The sequence below is a fragment of the Symsagittifera roscoffensis genome, chromosome 1, assembly GCF_963678635.1.
Source record: "Symsagittifera roscoffensis chromosome 1, txSymRosc1.1, whole genome shotgun sequence".
NCBI classification, from domain to species: domain Eukaryota; kingdom Metazoa; phylum Xenacoelomorpha; order Acoela; family Convolutidae; genus Symsagittifera; species Symsagittifera roscoffensis.
In genome coordinates this window covers 69,366,582-69,389,790 of record NC_087062.1, presented here as the reverse complement: position 1 = coordinate 69,389,790, position 23,209 = coordinate 69,366,582, and the positions used below count along the sequence as shown (strand labels likewise).

The 23,209-nt window shown below is 33.8% G+C and overlaps 1 protein-coding gene across 1 annotated transcript in view; it reads right to left on the bottom strand.

The window, feature by feature from the left end:
- LOC134839535 (uncharacterized) overlaps nt 1-23,209 on the bottom strand; it is a 169,443-nt gene that overhangs the window by 120,143 nt on the left and 26,091 nt on the right. The window contains exons 2-9 of the mRNA XM_063855125.1: nt 20,410-20,703; nt 19,264-19,545; nt 13,418-13,726; nt 12,566-12,853; nt 11,538-11,831; nt 9,395-9,661; nt 1,207-1,575; nt 228-428 (exon numbers count right to left, since the gene is read on the bottom strand). Coding sequence (XP_063711195.1) covers nt 228-428; nt 1,207-1,575; nt 9,395-9,661; nt 11,538-11,831; nt 12,566-12,853; nt 13,418-13,726; nt 19,264-19,545; nt 20,410-20,703 — 2,304 coding nt within the window. The remainder of the gene's footprint in view (nt 1-227; nt 429-1,206; nt 1,576-9,394; nt 9,662-11,537; nt 11,832-12,565; nt 12,854-13,417; nt 13,727-19,263; nt 19,546-20,409; nt 20,704-23,209) is intronic.

Below are 23,209 nucleotides of genomic sequence, written 5' to 3'. Positions count from 1 at the left end.
TTTTTTTTAGATTCCAAAGAAAAAAAGAATATAGCCTTCAAGCTCTTTGAATTTCAAGAACAATACATGATTGATTAATTAACCCATAATTTGAGAAAACTGGATCGGATCGATAGGTAAATTTTTTTTATAGTTGAATTGAGACAAATCAATCTGACGAGTAGGTTTACTGAGACAATCTGCGTTTTGGGACTTGGAAACTTAAGATGCTGCTCTATTTCACTCACCTGTACACGAGTAGTCTGTGGTTCCATTGACTGTAACCGAATAAGCTGTGCCAGGTGTCAATCCAGTTATCTCGCTAGATCCAGCTGGGAAGGATACAGGGGAGCCTCCTTTGGCTGAGTAGCTGTAATCGTGACAGGGACATGGTCCAACGATCACATTGAGGGAGCTCGAGTTTGACCCTGTGATCCATACATACACCCCTAATCAGACCACAAACTGCAATTTCACCTTTTCAATCGATTCCAATTCAAAGTTCGTTGATTACTCTTCATATTAGGCCTTTGCTTAAGTTTCATTATTAAAAGTTTTCACCCACTTCAGGCAAAATATTTTTAGTTGTTCTTCAAAAATAAGTTTCTCATCTCGAAGTTAACGATAAGAGCATTTTTAAGAGAGGGCAAATTTTTCAACAACATTTTTTTTCTGATTTATTTTCATTTAACTTAGGAGGGAAGGAAAGCAGCACTCGGGGTTGCGCCCTGATACAAACATTCTTGCATGCATGTGCATGTGACGAAATTTTTGTATGGTCTACTAAACTCTTTGAAAGTTTACCGTGTGAATTTATCCGACAAGGAATCGTGTGATGCAAAAAAACAGTGTGAAATACACGGTTGTTTAGAAAATGGAATGACTAACTCGATAAAAAAATCGTACAGTTCGGCAAAAAAACATTCCAATAAACGCTTCTAAAAACCCAACTATGGTATAATTTTTTTTGGCAATTTCAGTTTTCTTTCATGCAACACCTTCTGAGCATAAAAGAGATTTTCGGCTTCGGAAAATTTGGTTTCATTTTAGGTAACAAGCCTTTTATATCGTTGATTAATATCTTAAGCCGTTGAAAACTGACAGTTTTGCTTTCGAGAAGTTCTAGTGGCTATGAACTTTGTTAAATGTCGTTGTAATTCTTTTCAAAACTACCAATTTTGATAACTGATTCAATTTTTTTCCGTTCACGTTTAAAATAGTTCTTACCTTCTGTGATGAAGTTTACTGTGGCCACATTTTCGACCACCTCCTTATGCTCGACTACATCTCCTAGTTTTTCATACGCTGCAGAACATTTCAGAGGCAAATATATGGACGCAACAGAACATTCAAAAGGAGTTCCGCCCAGCAGATCAAACCAGTTGGCCGAATTGAAAATATTCGTTCCGTTTCCAAACACGTCAGTTTCATTTGCGAAAAAGGTCGCAGATACAGAATAACCTCTTGCATTTGTTGAGCTACAACTTATCTTGTTATGGGTCGGCGGTCGAACGTTCAGGATACTATTCTTCCAAGAGAGATTCACTGACGTTTTTGAACGGTCAAGAGCCGTGAGATTTTCGACTTTACCAGGCGCTGAAAAACAACAAAAAAACTATCATACTATTCGGTAACTTTCAAAATTTACAGACAATTTCTTAAGCCACCTTTGTTATGCGAACCTGTCCGCATCCAGTTTCAAGCGTTAATAATCGAGTTTAATATGATTTTAGTACCAGTCTTACAAAAATTGAGAAAAAAATGATTTTAATCAATTACTAATTGATTACATTCTCTCTTTTTGAGTTCAGATATAATCAATTATAATACCTTATAATTGATTATTTTTATCCGAATTTTTTTGTTTTGCCGAAAAGATTCATTATAATCGATTATAATTATTTATAATCCATTTTGTTTGCCCGTTTTGTCTTCGAACTTGCACATTAATTGCTTATACTTAATACTTTTCGTAGACGTTGGTTTATGTGAAAAATGGCAAAATTGTTTTAACAAGTTTCGAATCAATTCCAGTTTTTAACATTTTTTTTTTCATTTCTTTTTGATTATAATTGTTTCATGATGTACATTTTCAGTTTCTTTGATCACCAAAATATCACCATACTGCTTTAGTTTCATGATTCATATTGAAAAGTTATACTTTACCTACCCCGGGAATCTTTCAAATATTATGAAGGGGTCTCTATAAAACTTTTGTTTCGTGGTAAAATTTTTTGTTGAGATGAACAAAAGAGTGACAAAACATCTCAGTTTTAGAGATTTTTGACGGAAAAAGTATTTTAATCTACTATAATATATTATAAGAGATTATACGAGTTTATAAGAGGTTATAGGAGATTTTAGGAAAAAAGTATAATCAATTATTACTGATTATAATTTATTAAAATGTCGCGAAAACTATTGTCAAAATAATGGATTATAAATTGTTTAATCATCTAAATTTGGCGCTTATAATTAAATATAATTTTGATAAAAACACTATTATTTTGTAATATAATCGATTGATCTCTCTTTTTACTGAGTGCGGGTGCTAATGTATTGAAAACCGCATCCAGTTTCAAGCGTTAATAATCTATTATATTACGATTTAGTACCAGTCTTACTAAAATTGAGAAACAACCAATTTTAATCAATTAATAATCGATTATAATATCTCTTTTTAAAATCAAATTACTTTTAATTATAATCCATTATAATCAATTATAATCGATTATTTATTCGTCTATTTTTTGATACAATTATAATCGATTATAAATGATTATAATCCATTATTTTTATTCAATTTTCTATTTCATTAGGTTCGCGCAAAAATCCATTTTAATCGTTTATAATTGATTATAACCCCTTTTGTTTGTCCATTTTCTTCTTCGAAGTTGCATCTAAATTGCTTATTTTTTATGCTTTTTGTGGACGTTGGTTTCTATTATAACTGAGAAAAATATTTTTAAAGTTTTCAAATAATTCAAATTTATAAATTTTTTATCCATTTCTTCCCCATTAAAGTTGTTTTGTTATGCAAATTTTAAGCTTTTTTAAACAACAAAACATCAGCTATTTGATTTAGTTAAATGATTGATTAGGAAAAATTATTTTTCATCTACCGCGGGAACTTTTCCCCTCATATGAAAGGATCTCTATGAAAAAAATTTTTCGTGGTAAAACTTTGTGTTCAGGTAAACCAAAGTGTTCAAGAGATCTCTCTTTTAGAGGTTTTCTTAATGACACAAAAATAATGACCCATAAGATATAATTCGAGTATAGGAAAATTTCGGCAAAAACAGAAATTATAATCGATTATAATCAATTATAATCGATAATAAGAGATTATAATCTCTGGGAAAATATCACGATTATAATCAATTAGAAACCCCTTAAAGACCAGATTTTGGTAATGATAATCAATTATAATTGTCAAAAGCTCAGCATAATAATCCGTTATAATCGATTACTTACGCCTGAACTTGGATGAGGGAACTTAACTAACTTTCGTTGATAAAAACCATAATGGAAAAACTTTTTCAACTTTGAGTTAACTTTTATCCCTATTGAAAACGGCAGCCGTTCATAGACTGTCATTATTTTGTCGTACCTTCGAAACAATTCAACTGATCAAAATGTATGGTCTTCTGCATTTAAACAACGCTTCAGGCAGGCATTAAAATTGATTTTTATCAAAAGACGGCTAAATCGATACGACTGAAGTTACCAATGAGTGGAACTTTAAGGTTTTACACTTTTTCAAAAAAACCTCATATGGGTAGTATTCATCATGCTGAAGCCCACAGAAAAACCTATTTATTTGTGTTTTATACATAAAACGGAAATATCTTGCCCTAAATCTTCCCCACGCATGACCGAAATTCCCAAATTTGCACGACAGAAATTAACAGGATGTTGTTAGCTGCCAGTAACCAGCGGTTTTTACCTTTATCACCTAACTCTACTTAGAATAGGAGGAAAACCACTTAGGCAGTACATTTTAGACATGAAATCCAACTCTTTTGTTGGAAAATTTAGGTGGGCGAATAATTACCAGTATTAACATATTTTTTCTCATGACTTATGACTGGATATTTTCCTGTTTTTACTGCTAATGATTTTGTTCACATCTGAAGTAACTAGCATAAAAGCACATCATAGTTTATCTGTTCTATCGTTTACAACCGATATATGTCGCGTGACCTTTTGCGCGGAGTTTTTTGGTTTTTCAAGCAATGGGGTTGCATGGATAATAATAGATTATAATACATTTTGGTAAGAATCATTTTAACGGTTGCATCAAGAAAAGAGAAAAAATGGCTCGCAAACTCTCTCAGTAAACGGACAATCAAATTTGAGAGGTTTGAAAAAAATGACCATGAACTTGAAGTCCTTGTAATCACTCTTCCGAAGCCAATCAAATTAGAAAAAACACGTTTTGTTACTTCATATTAAAAAACCAATGGGGGGTGAAGACATTTTTGCAATCTATCCGCCTCCTTGACGACTGATTCCAACTTTTTTTCAATCCTGTTTTTATCAGCTAATTGTTGTTAAACGGAGACAGCTCCCAATCTTAGGCTTCTTTTATTTTTGTCGTTTGCCTTTTCACATTTTTGGTTACTCAATCGAAACACTCGTCTCTCTACAAGACAGTTAAATAATGTGAAAAAAGTTCGAATTGCCAAAAACTGCGAGGAGCCAAAGACGCTATAGGAGCCCAGTGTATACCACCAACCAGGCATTATTGAATTTTGAAACAGTTTGCTTATGAAAAAAATCGAGCCTTTCAAACCGCGATATTTCGTTTTGTTGCAGCCCTAGAAGTCAATCTAGACAAAAAGCATAATGTGAATCTGCTGTTTTTCTAGATTGCTATTTTACATATATTATGTTTTACAGAAATTTGGTGAAGCTAGACTGATAAAAAAAAACAGAAATGTTCAAAATAGCCTGTTTCAACTCAAAAATTGCCAATAATGAACCTACTAGGGGAGGAGAAACAATGATATGAATGAAAGATCATATTAATCTAGTTGACAAGTTAGAGATTAATTTACGAGAAAAATCAAGCCTTTCATGCCGCGATATTTCGTTTTTGTTAAAGCAACAAGAAACTAGCATCGTTTTGGTAGCAGCCCTAGAAGTCAATCTAGAAAAATAGCATAATGTGAATCTGGATGTCTTTGATTTGAGAAATACACGAAGAGAATACACGTCGTTACTTTTGTAGAAGACACTTTTTTTTTTTAAAAAATCAGTTTTAATGTGATAACGATAAAATCCTTAAAATGAATAGATTTATTTATGAACAAAAATGGTAGGAAAATTGTTAAGAAAAGCCAAAAACCATTTTTTTAAACAAAAAAATCACTTAATGCAAAAGGAGACTCGAGCAAATTTTCAAAATTTAAAAACGATAAACGGAAAAAACGCAGGTGCATCTGGAGTTTCGGCAAGTAATCACAAAACAAAACACATCTCGGATGCAATTGAACCATTTAATACCTTTAATGAGTTTGTTAACCTCAATTGGCCCAAAGTTGGCAGATGCTTTTGAAGGTGTTAACATTAATTTTAATTTTGCAAAAGCAATTTAATCAATGTATCTTGCTGATAGGTTGTAGTTTCAAACAAGCAGTGTTAGCCAGAGTTTGAAACAAAACAAGTTTGAGGAATTGATGAAGTAAGCATCATCTTTTTAACGAACAGTTGATTCTTTATTGCTCCCTTCAAAACTGGATTGTTTCTTAATTCACTTAAATACGCAAACGCAAAATAACATCTTCATAAACCTGACAGCGAAACAGATTTAAGCGATTACCAACCTATTTCGTTGCTCAATAGCTGCAGTAAAATTATTATAAAAGTAATGCACACTAGATTTAACAGTTACCCCAAACAGTTCGACTTGCTCAATGAACGTCATTTTAGGTTTTTCAGAAAATGCCACAGTAGAATCTTTAAAAGAATTGAAGCTAATAGCGCTTTCGTCGTTTTGAATGTTTAACAATCATTTTTCAAAAAAAATTAAAATGCAGTTTTTTCAATGTTTTGAAAAGGCCGTTGATACGCTGTTCACAAAATCTTGCTATCTAAAATAAAAGTTTATGGAATTCGTGGCAAATAAACAATTTTTTCATTTATCTAAAAAACACTAATGCGTGTACGTATTTGATGCTCCATTTGATTGCTTACGCATTGCAAAAGGTGTTCCACAGGACTCGCTACTTGGTTCCTTTCTGTTTCTAATGTATATCAAGGATATGCATTTTGTAGCTAACAGCTCCAATGTTTTTATTTTTGCTGATAATATTTGAATCACTTGCAAGAGCGCAAAATTAGAAGAATTTGAATATGGCTGCTCTGAAAAAATTGATGGTTGAACTGCAACAGACTAACATTCAACTCTGATAAAACTACTTTAAATAGTTTTGAAAAAAAAAGAAGTGCTTCCAATCTAAAAATCATACAAAATCACACTGATCATAATCCAAGAGTAATTTGCAAAACTTGGGTGTTTTCATTCAGTCTAATTGCTCAAATTTAAATTATTTGCAAAAAAAACCAAATTGCGTAGAAAATGAGGAGTTATTTAGACAATGAGACATTTTGATCCTAAAGCAGTGCTGTTGAACTGTTACAATTCAATTGTCAAACCATTAATGCAATATGGATTGTTAGTTTACGGTGCTACACGTTATGCAATTTTAAACAAAGTTTTATTCATGTAACAAAAAAATCGTAGAATGATTTACTTCAACTTACGTACTTGGCAATAGTTGTCTAGTACAGAGAATATGTAAAAATAAATAACCACCAAAAACAACAGGATTGAATTTTTTGAATGAAAGCTATCAAAAATTGATTTAAGGCTGCGAATTTATTCTGATAATATAGCCGTCTAATTCTACGTAGTTTTTGAGAAATCGTACTTTTTGTCATATTTGATGGATTTTTCAAACGCTTCAAAAAAATTAGCATCAAAACTTGTATTTATATACAAAATTTTTTCTAATTTAATTTATTTCAGTTTATAAGGCTACTGCATAAATGAGTCGTACTGTGCTTACACCGTAGTCTGACAAAAGTGAGATGGTGAGCTAGAATTTTTCTTTTACTCAAATTTCAAATTAAATAAGAATTCAATTTATTCGAAAAAAAAATGTTTTCCTTGTTTTAATTTTATTCATGGCGAAGCGATAACATATTACAGCCTTAAGCTAACTTTGAAGTGAAGTTAATGCAACGGCAAAGCGGAGCTTCGCAACACTTGCGGTACAACACAAACGTTTGAAAACTCAGTCAAAAAACTAGGTGAATCAAACTTTTCGTAAATTTTGAAAAAAAAGAGGCCAGATAAAGCTGGAGGTATACGCTTGATTTTTTGATGCAGTATAATTTCATAAATAGGACTTTGCCCAAAAACTGTTGTATTTTTTACTAAAATAAAGGAGAAGAACAGAAAACTTTTGAGATATTGGAGTTTTTCCCAAGGTTGTAACAAAAAAACGAGTCGCTGGATCGGTAAAAATTATTGGAACTTTTTTTTTGGTAGAATTTTTCATTTTAGATTTCTTAGAGTATGAAAAATCAAAAAGTTTTGCCAAAAAATCTTTACAAAACGTTCAAAAATCAGAAAACTCACATGTTAATTCAATTAAACCCTTGATACCACAAATCTGACCCCACGAAGAAATAAATTTGACTTTTCCGGAACCAAAAATTTTTCTGTAAAAAATTTTTCAGCGTATTTTTTATGCAAAAAAGCTTAACAATGCCTGTAATTTAATTGAACCCAGTAACAAAGATTCGGAAGAGTAGTTCTCGAATAATTTTTGAGAAAGTTCAAGACGGTAAAATAAAACAAAAATTGAACTTTTCTAAAAATAATAGTTTTTTGTAACAGAGATTCAAGCAACCTGTGATTTTGATTGCTCCAAAAAAAATATCAAGAATCGTTAAAAGATGAAAATTTTGACTTTTCCGAGGGCCAAAAAGCTCCGAGGACTTTTCCGATGACTTTTCCTGCAAATTTAAGGGAGATTCCTGTAACTCTTTTCTTGAGCCGTACTCAAGCTATAAGATATGGGATAATCGTAATCTAGAAAATTCAAAAAATTTAGAAAAAAAACTGTTGAAAATTCAAGTTTTCTGAGGATGATAACTTTTGTGTAAAAAGTTTGAGAGTGGCGACTAATGCAGATGAGCTTCCAATTACGTGTTATATCCATTGAACGTACAATCTCAGATTTCGGACGGTAGTTTTTGAGAAAACGAAAACAAAATCAAATATTCACCCACAGATTTATCGAAGGCTGTAGACAAAAGAGTAAAGTGAAAAGAGACTGATGGAGTATGCAGGTACACAAAGGAGTATAATGTCCTTCCAATAATATACAATTTTTGAAAATCGGTAGAAAGGGTTATCAAAGAAACTACGTTTGTGAAAAAAAAAAGAAAACATTTTCCGAAACGTCTTAAGAAAAAATAAAATAAGAAAACTCAATCCCATATCTTTAGAAAGAAAATTTTATCGAATTAGATTTCTGAGGAAACATGCAGAGTAAGAGATTCAGTTTAAAATAGCAACGGAACACAGCTTACTAAGCAGATAAAGTATCAGCACAAATCATTGAAGCCAAAGTGAAGGCTAGTAAGAAATCAAAATTGTAATTTCGAAACAATTTAAAACACTAAAAGCTAATACAATAAAATTTGCCTGCAAAAATTAATTCTACGATGTGGCAGCTAACCCCACAAAAAATCAGCCGACAATCTATAGGCCAAAATTTTTTTGGAAAGAAATATTTCTAGCAAAAAAAAACAGTTTCTGGTCAGATTCGGACCCATGACCTCTGCCGTCCCAGGCGTTTTGCCTAAAAGTTTGAATTCATTATGAACCAAGATTCAAGTGACTCAAAAGATTCTGTTAAGCAAGTTGTTAACCCGAAAAAAAGACTATATTCTAGTTTGATAACGCTTGCTAAGCGCAAGCATAATATAGGAAACTTCCCTAACATAAGTTATTTAATAAATATTGATATAAACATAATAATATGTTTAAAGTCAAGAATTACTTATAGCCTTTACTTTTGAGGGTAGATTCTTAGTAGGCATTTACTTTTCCCTTTGCCTATCCTCTTCCAAGTCATTTTTTTATCTATAATGTTTGACAATTTCGTATAAAAACTTGATTTGGGAGAAAAAATTCTCTCTTTCTTTCTCAGATGGGAATTTCGTTTTAATATTTTCCTCGGCAAGGAACCCAAATATACAATCCACAGCTTGGACTTGTATTGATCCAGCTTTTTACAGAAAATAATAAGCATCGAGATCATTTGCATAATTTGATCAGAGTTTGAACCAGGAAAATTGCTGATGATGAAATGGTCCATGTTTGCAAGAGAATTACCTGTGCACGTGTCAATTTTAAGATTGGCAGATGTAGCTCCACATTTATTGATACCATACATAGTGAACGGGTGGTCATCACTAATCGAAACCCCAGATACATTCACTGTTTCGGAAACGTGAAAAGATGAACCTATTTGCATGACTCCAAGACTCGCAATGCTCCCTGCGGCCGCTTGAATTTCGGATCCGTTCTTCAGAGGGCCAATCGTGAACCAAGTGTGTCCTACTGTTAGTTTGACCGAGGAGAGGTCGATCTGTTCCGGTGCTAAAGACAGAACGAACGTAAAACTAAGACATCTTATCTACAATACATCACAAAATAAATCAAGACTAGCGTGTAACGCACCTCCGGTGGCTCACACAGATTAATGAACGTGAAAATAGCTTATATAAAAACATATGAAAAAAAAACAAAATGAATACAACCGTAACAAGAGACGGGAACATCAACAACTTTTTGTTGTAAGGTTTCAACGATAAAAACTATTTCAACTTAAAGGTTCCTTCAGAACTAAATTGGTCAAACAAACTACTGGATTTCAGATCTTTGTATTTGTAACTCAGATTTGAAACCCTGAAATGGCCGACAGCATACAACTGTCGAAACGATGCCATTTGCGAAAACCACTAAAGTTTAATCCTTAGTTTAAAGAATATTTTTGAAAAATCATAAGTGTAAACTTTGAGAAAAAAAATTAAGCAAAAGTAAACAGCTCGGAGGTCGCTTATGCCACTGCACCAAAGAGTCGACAATTTCAATTGGTGGAAAGTGTTTTTTTTATAACTTAAGCATTTGAAAAATTTTGAAAACAATCATAGTAACGTCATATCTGGAAAAATGAAACGCAATGAGCAGTCGTTTTTGGAGTCCAGATATAAACCCGTTGAGAGAATCTTGACAGCACTCTACCATAGCGTTGAGAATTTCAAAACTTTGTGATGTGTTTTAGGTTTTTTTGAAAAATTTGAAAAATCATTAAAAACGGCATATCCTGGAAACAAAGATGATTTGAGCAGTCAAACCTGGAGGTAGGAATTCCAACCACTCATAGTACCCTAGGAGCACCTCTTCGTAGAGTTGGCTATTTCAAATTTTGTTAAAAAATAACTTTTCATTTCAAGTGTTCTTTTGGAACTTTTTGAAAAACGTCAAATCTGAAAAACTAGAAAGATTCCAGCAGTCACATTTATAGGAAAGATTCATAACTCATTTTTGCCTACCCAAGCAGCACCCAGCTCTACCCAAGCAGCACTCGCAAAAATCTCGAATAAAAAAAATAGCATCGAGGATCTTAGAGGTCTTCGAACAAAAAAATTGTTGTTCCTCGCCATCTTTTAACCTCTTCCGAGACAGTCCTTCTCGTCTAAAGCTTTCAGTCAATTCCGATTAATTGAAAACTTTTTAAAATGATATTTTTTTTCACATTGTAGCTGAAAACTAACATGTTTTATTCCTTTTTTAAATTAATTTTCTACAAGTTTCACTTAATTTGAAGCACTGCAAACATTACTTCAGATAGATAAGTTTGGGTTCTTTTAACTTAAAAAATTTTGGGATTTTTTGTTTATTTTTGGAAGAAAACAAATTTTTGAAAAGCTTTTCACCAGCGGTAACAAACTATTGTCAACACGCAATGAAAGTTGCTTTCAGATAGATAGTTTTTAACTGAGTTCGTAAACCTTATTGTGAGTACCACAAATATTCTATCGAGTAAATGACAACATAAGTAAACTAAGACTACAAAGACTACATAAGATTACAATCCAGGAGCATCCAGAACCCCCCATCCCACAATCTTTTCTGGCAACCAATTTTTTCCAAATTGTTCATTTTTTAATTAGTTCACGGCAGTCGTTTTCGATAACCAAGCCAACAAATAACTTGAAAGCTCATGCTTATTTTGAGACAGGAGCAGCCGATAAAAACGCTTTTTTTTGGTCCGAGCGTTCCAAAAAGTGCTAACAACCTCATCTTCTGCCAAACAACTTCATGTGGCGCTGATAAGTTCGCAAAACGTGGTCTTTCTAGCAATTGGACATTATAAACCCCACATAATTTAATAAGTCCAGCTGGGGTACAAAAAAGTTGCAAAAATGGAGTTACAAAGCTCAAAAAAAAACTAGGATAGAATTATAATTACGAGAGCAGATTGTGAAACTCAGGGTCTCAGCCGATACCATATCACCACAGCCTTCCACCGTATTCACGACAGTTGACATTTCAACGTAGTTAGACCCAGGCAGCAGATGCACTAAAAAAGTTCCATTTGCAAAGAGGAAGGATTGGTTTCCGTCTTCATTAAACACGTCAAATCGGAAGAAATCTAGAGGACCAGATTCAGCTTCAAAAGTTTGTCCAGCAGCAGTGAAATTGATAGTTGTATTTGTAGCATCAATATTGAGAAGAAAAGACGACTCCTTCGGTTTCGACGGCACTAAAACAAGTATTTTTTTAAATTTCAATGAATCTTTCGACAAATGGCCACTTAATACAAAAAGGTTATAAAACTTGCAGTAAAAAGGATCGGAAATTAAAATGATTTGCCACTATCATCAAGTGAATGAATGAGTTTCTTGACTTCCATCAGCAATTGAGCGTACTTACAACTCGTACTGAAGTTTCATTGTTATTAATCATAACTCTGTCATACTATGTTTTGGGGATATTTTCCTACATTTCCGTAATTACTTTTGAATTTTACTTGACAATGAGGTAGACTTCTTATATTCGAGTGATAAATGGCATTTTCATACTTAAAATTGAATGTTTCATTTTTGATAGTTCTTGATTTTTTGCGCAAAGCGTAGAACCATCACAGCCGACAGCAGCTCGAGTTTATGGGGGTTCCGGCGATACACTGGTTCAGTGAGAAGATGCTCAGAAGGTTGTATTTTTTTTCAGTTATTAAACCGACCTTTTAAACCCGCCTTTGAGCTGAGCTCCAATAACATCCGCCAGTTTGTTGCAGCATGCAAAAGATCCTCGCTTATCAAAAATTATACACAAGACTTTTCGCAAAACTTTTTTCAATTTTTTTTACGTCTTAATATAAGAAAGTATTATAATAATAATTTGACTTTCAGTCATATAAAAAATTGACCTTGAAAAAGCAAGGAAGAGTAATATGAAAGCTCAACAAAGTAACAAAAACAGTATGGAATTTCTTACGAGTGCACACAGTTCTTCGTGTCGACACAGCAGAAGAAACTGCGCACTGGCTCTCATTTTCAAGTTCGAATTCGTATTTGGTTGCAGGCGACAAAAGTGACACAGTCAGAGTTCCCGTGTCAGGCTGAGGAGCATCCACGTCATATGACCCATTAGGGGTCACTGTTTTGACCTTGAACCGGTACAGATTGCCCTCCACAGCTTCTACCTGAACTGTTTTGGCCAAAAAGGAAACGGAAGTTGCTGCTGCTGAATCAGTCAAAGACTCCGACTTGATTTCCCGAGGAACTGAAACCATGTAGAGAATTGGGTTATCAGTACAAACTACAGTCACTTTATAATTAGAACCATATTTGACGAGAAGATAAGGTATACACGATGAAATTAATTATAAATTATTTAAAGGCGAAATAACAGACGGACGTGTTAAGGTTAATAATAAGAAAAGACGAAAAAACACAAACTGATAAAACTAGATAAACCATGAAAATGCTTAGGTTGGAAATGCTTATTATTCATGAGGTTATACTGAATAATTTTTTTTAATCTGAAAAAAAAGGGCGACAAGAGGTTGCTTGTTTCATCAGTTTATAGTAAGCCTTTACCTCTATGACTATGACCATGCAACACTTATGAGTACTTTTGGTGAATATTGTCAGTTTGTGGGTTTTTCCACTATGACACAACCATGACTATGACAATTAAGATAATGAATGCTCCTTAAGCCTTTTTTCTTTTTCAGAGTGCTCTCCAAACAGGAAATAATTGTTTCATATTAGTAAAGTAAAATTGAAATTGAGTTTTACTGTTATCTGTTTTGAAAAAATTGTTTTACATATCGTAGCAAATAACCTGTGCACAGCGTATCTCCTAGCGTTGCCTGTCTGGTGGCAGATTCTGCCGAACCTTGATCAGCGTGACACACGGCCGAGTACTTCAAAGTGTAGAGACACCCTGGGATCAAATCCTCCGCCTTCAGGTCTGTTTCTCCCGTGGGCAAGTTGCGAAGAATGGGACCACCTGGACATCCAGATCCAGTGATGAATTCGACTTCGATCACCTCGTACTCACCCGAAGAGACTCCAAACCCACTGATCTCAATCATGGTCTCGGTGAAGTTGACAAGGGTCAGTGAGCTAGCTGGCACAGGAGTCTCAGGGGCTAAAAACGACAACAATAATTGCTTAAGAAAAACTAAATTCACTGAGAGATTATGGTGCTTGAAACTAGTTTTTATCGGCAATAGCACTCCATGGCGTCGGTGTTCAATCCCCCATTGAGTTTAAGCCAGAGGTAGCTTTCTCATAGAGTAATTTCAGATAAGGTACGCCGTCTGATCGTCACGTTAGCTTATTTTCGGCCGGATAGATTCGTGAAACTTCTTAGTCTAATACCAATCTTAATCTCACTCTTATATCTCCTAGTCTCAATAGATCTAGTGTATACTGGTATTTGCGAGTTAGTCTTGGAGCTTGTCCATAAAGAGAACAACTGTAGTCTAAGATTTGTTAAAATTGTTGTGTTTCTGAAACTACAAATAGTTTCAGCACTTACAATTAATTGTCAGTGATAGTGATGGAATATGATTGGTTAGTTAGTAATATTTGTAGGGATAGTTTTATCAATAACATAATTGGTTTATAAATACTAGTCCAGAACTGGTTCCACCATTCTGGTTGACAATTTACCCCTTAAGTAACAATCGTAGAAAATTTGTACAACTCTGAAGATTACACACTCACTACTTAGTGAATCTAATATAGAGCCGCCACTAGACAACAACTTTGAGTAAGCATGCGCCTAACAAACGCTTATTCTTGGCTTGAAATTCCAAGAAAAACTTGAGGCAGTCATTTTCTAGAACAAATGGAGTGGGGAAAACTTTAACTCTGGAAAAACGAGGGTGTTGCAAGGTTTCGGTAGAGCTCAATAACTCAAAATAATTGACATCAAAATTTTCTCAAAACTTTCAAACGTTGCTTTGTTGAATCAAATTACAATAAGTTTGCATTATTTGTAGCAAACTTTCAGAAAAGACTGCTAAAATATCAGTTTAATTTCGTAAATGCGGTAAATTTGCGTTTAAACGTCTGCTGTAGTTTTATTCTAAAAACTCCATCAAATCTTTGACCGGAAGTAAGCAGAAAAAATACTGACTGATTCTTTTCAAAAATTTAACCTGCAAAATTTAAAGAAAAAAATAGATGGCCTTAAAGCTATTTGATTTTCAGAGAGCTTTTAAATCAAAATTTTTTGATAAAATAAGCCCCATTTGATAAAATAAACCCAATTTGAGAATTTGGAAACTAGAAGTCAATGACGTTTTTTGCAATTTTTTCACTTTTGCTGTTCGATAGTGGATTTTGCCTTCTTATTGACAAAGAAAGTGAACTGAACAAAAAAATCAAAATTCAAATTGCGAAAAAGTAAATTTTAGCCTAAACAAATTTTAAAACTTCTTAAGAGTTCATTAATTCTTAACAGTAGGCGGAGCATACCGTAGTATATATCCATATGGGGCTGTATATATTAGGCGAAAACTATACTTAGCGAAATGAAAAGTGTTACTATTAGGCAAAAAATTTGATTAAAAAAGTGTATATTTCAGCAGAAATCCCCCTAATTCTCAGGACGAAATGGACCAGGGGCGGTTAAAGACTACAAAGTTGTTTGTCGGTTCAAGACCGCTGGTGGGCGCGCGGGGCTATAAACGGCTCTAGTTTTCATTAAGAGTCCCATCTCTGTTCGCAAACCCTCAACACGTTAGTATATTTCAATAGAACTTTGTAATTTCTCACACACAATTTCCGCTAAAATATACAGTTTTTTAATCAGAGTTTTCACCTAATGTTAACGTTTTTAATTTCGCGTACAATTGTTTTTGCCTAATGTTACCGCCGCTATTCATATACCCTTCTTAAGTAAAGTTTACCTGCAATTTATTCGTCTGTAGTATCAAATAATTAACATAGTAGGATAAGAAACTAGTGACTGAAGATGGCTTAAAAAGCATGATATTATGTTCTAGGGAGCGAAAACAGATAATATCATAATCATGTGTTCAATAACTTGAAGCCCAATACAAGCCATGGCAGTTTTTTTTTCCGAAGCAAAAAATTTCCGTTCATGATCCAAAAACTCAGCAGAAGCGTTTTCCTACTAAGCCTGGCAATTTTTCATCAGTTTTTATTTCAGGAAAAATTGGGTGGAACAGAAATGTTCATTAAAAAAATTTAAAAAACTCAGTCGTCTTACAACTTGCAGAGATTTTGTTTTCAATTTATTGTATTTTGACAAAACAGTTTTCATGAACTCATTTATAACGCAAGAAAACAACTTTTGATTACAGGGACTAAAATCCAATTTTGAAAATGGACTCGGGTACAGACTATATGTGATTCTGAATTCCTCATTTTCTGATCATGCGCTCTTAATAATTGTGTGCAGCAAACCCCAAAATTAATCGCAGACAAAAATTGTTTTTTGCTAACAAAAGTAGTATTTTAAAGTACAACAACAATAAGAAGTTCTCCTGTTTTGATACAGCTTTTTTTTACCATTTCTCCAACTTCGCTTAAACTTGCAGTACAAAATTGATTGGGTATACTGCAAAAAAAAATAAAACGCAATTCAGCTATTTCATAAAAAGTAGCTTGAGTTCAGATTTTAAGATGAAAACAAATCATTAATGATTACTCAATTGCAAACGCTTTCCTCGTGAAATCGAGATTTTAAAATTTTAGTGGAAACCAAAAAAAGGAAAAAGACTATTTACTTTGTAATCTAATGAAATCAAACGTTCAAATAAAACTAAAGACAGCATAAGAGTTATCTTGATCTTTATTTGAACAAAAATTTCTAGTCGTTTAGCTTAAGAAGACTAGTTTGAACTAGACCTCGAATAAGAAAAAAATGAAGAAAAAAATGTCATTTTTCATAGTTTTGAGTAAAGTTTGATGAAATAAAAAAAGCTGTGATTGAAACTAATTTGATGAATTTTTCAGTTTTTTTTGCAAACATATGAAAACCCCTTTTCAGCACATAAGCGTCAAGAAAGGTTTCAAAAAAAGTTAACTAAGCGTCAAGAAAGGTTTCAAAAAAAGAACAAAACTTACCTAACTTTATACATCAACAAGACAATATTACACTAAATAGTTGTAAATGTCTATCCGTATGCATAAACCTTCAACAATATTTTACCTTGTTTTGTGCAATTACAAAAATAGGCAGAAGAATGAGCAAACTACTTTTCAGGCAAAACTTATAAAAACACAAAACAAAAAAGATGGTTCTCAAAAGGTATCACATCAAATCATTTTAAGTATCTCTCAGGGAGGGCCAACAATGTTCAAAACAGCTTTCAATCATCATTTATAAAGAAAACAGAGCAGAAATTAGGAAGCTGACAGACTTCCAGACAAAAAAGAAACCTAGACCAACTTAGCAAAAAACAGTGTGATAAAAAACTTTTATAAAAAATTTTATCAAAAAATTACCTGCTGATGTGCAATCATCATTTAAAAACCCGAGCACTGTTGTTTTGGAACCAAAACAACTTGAATTAGTTTTTTTTTCAGATTGGAGATATCGTTTTGTCCATAGTTTGACAGTTTTATTCGACTAAACTCACCTTGGAAAAAATCTGACCAAAAATCAACAAGATTTTTAAAAACTCAAAAATTCAAACTTTTTTGTGAAATTTTTCAGTTTTTTCCTTCAAATTTCGACAACTAAAATCAAATATTTTATAGCCAATGTTTTTTGCGTTACTCGCTCCTAATTAGACTAAAAAGGTTAAAAAAAGTCAAACTGATTTTTCTCGACACTGAGGAAATGTGATCTCATAAATCCTTTGTTCGATTTTGATGATTATTTCAGATACCGGAGAGAACGAACTGAGATACAGCTACTCTGAATACAAAATTTATCTCATCTTTTAGTAGCCGGAACAAAAACTTAAGCCGACTAAAACTGATTACATGTATCCTAATCTGACAAAAGTCTCATTTCGGAAAAAGGTCTATTTGATTCGAGTCAAAACACAAACTAACAAAAAACGACAACCAGTAACAAGTATATTTTTTTGCTTTTTTTGAGCACCAGGAAAGAGAATATTTTTGATAGCGTAAAAATGTACGGCAAAAAACGATTTTTTTTTATTTTGGAACTCAATTTTTTCCGCTGATAGGAATAATTCAATTGTTAATAATAGTCTATGCTGCAGTGCGGCACTAGAGGCAATAAACAATAAACACATAAGTGGTGATCGAAAAAATTGGTTTATTCAAAGAACAAAAATTCATGTTAGCAAACTTACTGGACCTGTTTGGAATCGGGTCGCATGCCTTTTGAGCCTCCTGCAGATTCACAACGCTAGACAAACTGGTATTTTTCAATCCAGTTAATACAGATTTGAAGAAATTATTACTGGAAAAAGTCTAATTTCCGATTACTTGCTCCCATGTGCTTTTTTCAGCTTTGCGAATATGTTATGATTGGTAAATATTTGATAAAAATAACACAATTTGCGTTTAATGGACCAATATATTAACTTTCGTCTCTACTGGAAACATTCAAAAGTATTTATTTTTTAACCTATAAGTAAATTTACATTTTTCCCCTGTTTTATATTTTGATATCAGAGAGTGCTATTTGTCTTCTTTTTAGTCCTCCAACCATTTTGAAGTAAGCCTGAGAGAATTCATATGTCAAATTGAAAGGACATTAAGAGCAACGTTACACTAGTGGACAAAATTAGGCTCTTTTTCCTGTTCCCCCGACACCAGCGAAATTTTACTAGTAAAATTTTGTTCACATAATCGGATTGTTACAAAATGGTATGCGGGCTAATTAGGCTATGACAAACAAATTTGGTCTTAATACTTAACCTTGTAAAGCCCTCATTACAACATAAAATTGATGCACATATTTGAGGTGGGGGAAGCTTAAGTGGGGGGAAAAAGCTTAAAATTAAACGCAAACTTAGGTTTTTTTTCTAAAATGAATTCTTTCAAGGATCATTTTGGATCAGTTTCATTAAAATTTTTTCATTGACCTACTGCAACCGATCTAAATTACAATCTCTGAAAGTTTCGATTTTTGATTTGAATCACTTGGCAGTTTTTTATGGTCTGAAATTGCCAGTTTTCACCATATGCCATAAGGTTTCTATAGGGGTAAAAACTTTTTTTGATTAAGCGGAGCAGTAAAAACTGATCATGCGAAGTGAAACATTTTAAACGAGTAAGTTTCATTGTTCAGTGTGAAAAATTTGCTTACCACTGCAGTGTCTTATAAATTCACACAGCTGGAAAAATCTATAACAAATGGTGAAAACTGACGCTTTCAGACCAGGAAAAAAGATAAAAAGTGATTCAAATCAAAAATTGAAACTTTCAGTGACTGTAGTTTAGATTATTTGCAGTACGTCAATCTAAAATATTTGATGAATTTCCCAATAAATGTTGACCAATATGGACCTTGAAAAAAGAAAGCAGTTTTTGAGAGTGAACACGTCAATTTGCAATTAATTTTGTCCACTAGTGTATTTGAAAATCGAATTACGCACAGACACACTAGTGGACAAAAATAAACGCTAATTCAGATTTTTCTTTGGGCAATATTTAAGTATTCGATGACGCTTTTCAGGCCTCCCTGAAAACCTGCGAGACAATATTCTATCATAAGAAAATTTCTACCTGTGCAAAAAGTATCGCTGAATTCCACGTATTGGGAAGGAGTTATTTCACCACTGCTCGTCTCGCATCTGTTTGCGTAAAGTATCCGGTATTCACATCCTGTGTGTACATAGTAAATGATGGGGGGAAACCCCGCATAGTGCACTAGCGTTTTGTTGCCAGTGCAGAATGTTGGGACCAAAGTGATCTCGTAGTTGTTGGCAGAATCAGGCAACTCGAAATTCGTTCCATCAATTATTGACAATGAGTACCAGTCAACGTCATCAGTAGGTGTAGTAGGCACTAAAAACAAAGAATGAGATCAAGTCGTTATGAGCGTCATCATTAATCGTTTTTTCTTAATGAAATCCATAACAATCAGAACGATAGGTCAAATACTCAGCGTTAGAATAGTACATTTGTACTTCAAATGATCTGTTTCAAAATCCAAAAGTGGATTTAGGGGGTGGGGTGGGGCTATCTCTCAGGGATTCGACCTGCCAAACCGAAAGGTCATCCCTTTGTACCATTTTGAGATATCCACTTTTGGCTGACTGACCTTAAAAGATTTCTGGAAGCGCCTATGGCGCCAATATACTAAATTTGAGGGGGAGCGCGCGCCAAAAATGCAGTTTTTTGGTCTAAAATTTTCCAAAAAGCCCCTAAGAACGCCTTTTTTGCATGTCTTTGACAAATTTTCAAAAAAATTGCCTACGGTGCACAAAATTTGGTCAAAATAGGGTTTTTTTATTCATTTGTGAGAGCTCTGAAAAACTGGCATTTCTGCGGTGCCAAAAATTTGACCAAATAAGGATTTTTTCAGTAATTTGTGAGAGCTCGGAAAATCTGGTTGCCCAAAACTTTTTAAAAGTCTGCCCCTGTTAAAGTCCGCCCCTGTTAAAGTCTGTCAATTATCCGTCCTGCAGTACGGTTAGGCTATGCGTCCTTAAAGCACCGCCAATCTCAGTGTAAATAAAAAACTTGAAATGCGGACTTGCTATTAGTTCTCTTTTTTGGTCTACTGGTCAAAAAGTTTCGTTCAATCAACACCTGCAAAGTTGTTCAAAACTGACTAAATTTCAGATATACTCAGTTGATTTTTGAACAAGATAAATTTCGGCCATTAAAACTTTATTTTCTAAGAGCTTTTTCAGAACACTTAGTTACCTGTGCAGGTTGATAGAGCAACTTCACCAGAAAAGTTTTGATTTATTCCGCTCAACTCATAAACTACGAAAGACACCGCAACTCGGTAGGACTCGCCGATGCCAAGAGAATCGAAGGCCAGGTTTGCGTTGCTTCCGGAGATTACTACATTTGGGCTGTTTGGACATGCAGTTCCATCGCTCTCTTTTGCACATTCGATACTGTCAATGGACTGAATGGTAGCGGAAGAGTTTAACATTGTAAGTTGGATCTCGATCTCCGACTGGCTTTTTGAAATGACCTCGAGGCTGAAGTCTAAATACAACAAGATTTGTCTGCTGCTGAGCAGATAGCACAGAAAATTTGTTTTTCCCTATAACTAAAATGGGTTAAAAAACATAATTTTTGTATATTTTCAGAAAGAGAAATTGAGGTATGAAATTCTCGAAGGTCGAAAAACGGGTTTTAAAAGTTGAAATGATGATAAAAAACTTAATGAGAAAAAATTCGCTTCTTTTTTCTACTATATTTTCAAAATGTTTTCATACGATCGAAAAATTATAATGAACTTATAATAAAAATAATTCAGTCAACCCCGTGTTTTTCGGGTTACAAGGAGGTATTTGAAGTATATGATTTTGCGAGGAAAATGTGAGCCAAGCAACCATTAAAATTAACTGCAAAATTGCACAAAATATGTGTTAGATTTTATTTTCTTGATTCTGAGCAGTTTTATGTTTATTAAAAACAAAAATCTAAAAAACAAATTTGTGATTTGATTTTAAAGCCGTTTGATATCAAAAGTCAAGAAGCAACACTAACAGGAACGTGTTTAAACACTCGCTTTCTTTGAAGGCGAAAGAATATACGGCTGTGTGTACCAACCAGTATACACCAATTACCAAATCAACCATTTGAAAATACGTAATTATTTATTAATATTTTTACAACAATTAGATCAGCGTTACGAAAGTTATGCAATTTTCCGCGGTTTAACCAAAATTTCTAATCATACAATTTACACAACTGAAAAACTTATTGACATACAACTCCATACATACAGAAACTTTCAAAAAAAATAAAGAAAATTTTGTTTATACAAGAAAACGGTACCATACGTTTTTTTTCACAAATCAAAAAAAATTTCGATAATCTTTGCAAAAATTGTATCTTGTTGTTAGTAGTAAACTCACTTTTATCTCAGTCTTTTCTCAGTTTGTCCAAAACGTTTTGTTGTCTGCAATTTAAATTACAGTTATGAACTACAGCTAAAGGACATATATTTGCTAGCTCCGTAATATGATGGTGATGTTTTCAACCAAATAGGGTTCCTTCAATCGCTTTTATTATTAAACAAGGATTACAAGGATTTTAACAATAGGAACCCTAGGTTCCTGATACTGCACGATTTTTGAGAAAACTAAAACCGTCATGGTTCGGATTCTAACCGGGATCTTTAGGCTATAGGGCGAGCCCTGAGCATTTTCCCATATTTTCTAATTGTGAGGTTTTTTTTGTGCCAGTACTTTTTCAGAGTGATCCTGGTGTGGAAAAAGAGGTTCCTTGCTGTAATCGAACTTTGATGTTTGTTGTGTGAGACAAAAAGTCTTAGCTGCTTGGCCATTAGGGATATTTTGATCTATCTCATAGCTGAATATTGTTTATGCGTTTGCCTGGCCTGCTTACATTTAACTAATACTATTTTGTTGGACTAAGTAACAAAGTTTCAGGTTACAATTGTGGCCTGAAAAATGAGTTTTCGTTTACACGAATCAAAATGATCGTTTTAGCGGAGTTTTTCTTTTTTTACTGCTCACTCAGGTAGCAGTTTTCGTAGCCGTTAGGGAATTATTAATGGAGTCAATGACAGCGTTAGGTGATCCAGGATGACTTCTCCGCTGAGTCGCGCAAAAATATTTCTAACGGTGTCACGAACCTGCGTGAACCCGGTGGTACTTAAAGTAGAAGGTTCTTCCAAGTAAGAATACGAAAAGAATATCATGTCTCGCATTATTGCTCGCCGAGAAATGTAAAACTGGACGAGAAATGCCGGGAAAACGTTGATGAAGAGTTGAATATATGTGTTAGTCAGCATATTGGGAGGTGAGTTGGGTTTAAAGAGAGAATATCTAGTGAGGTGGAAGTAAATATAGTTAGAAGAGTGTTCCTTTAAGTGACTGAGTTTGTGAGTATGAGTAGTATGGCGAAGCATGTGGATATTGGTTACCTAGTCAGGCTTCAATTTAGAGCTAAGATGGATGATGCTAGCCCTGTGACAGGGGTGACGGTGATTGCATCTTGGCCTTTGTGTAAAGGTATAATTTAGGGGAAAAACATATAACAGTATCAATAATGAGATCAAGCAAAGCGTAGAAAACTGTACTGGGCTTTGCCTGTTTGTTCTAAGAAATCAAGGAATGTGATCAGCATTTTGATAAAAAACGTGGAGGTTTTGTTGTGTTGTAATTCAAGGAAATGGTGAGAAGAATTAGATAATTACAAGTTAAATATCAACAGTTCTGGGCGTTTGTTATAATTGAAATGCCAAAATAAATAAATTTATATGGATTAGATTCAAACAGGTGCGGGGTTGGTGATCAGAAACGAACGTAAAAACACTTGAATACTTGAAGTTTTACGTTAATAGTTCCGATAGGCTGCGAATTGATAGTTTTTCTTGTTCCACAGTGCTCTGTGGCTCAAGTGATTTGCCAGTGGAGATGCAGAAGTTCCAAGCCAAAGTCTTCAACAAATAGCGCTTGCTGGAATTGGGGTGGCAGAAAGTGGTTTCTGTCGACAGCCAGGGAGTAAAGCATTGAAC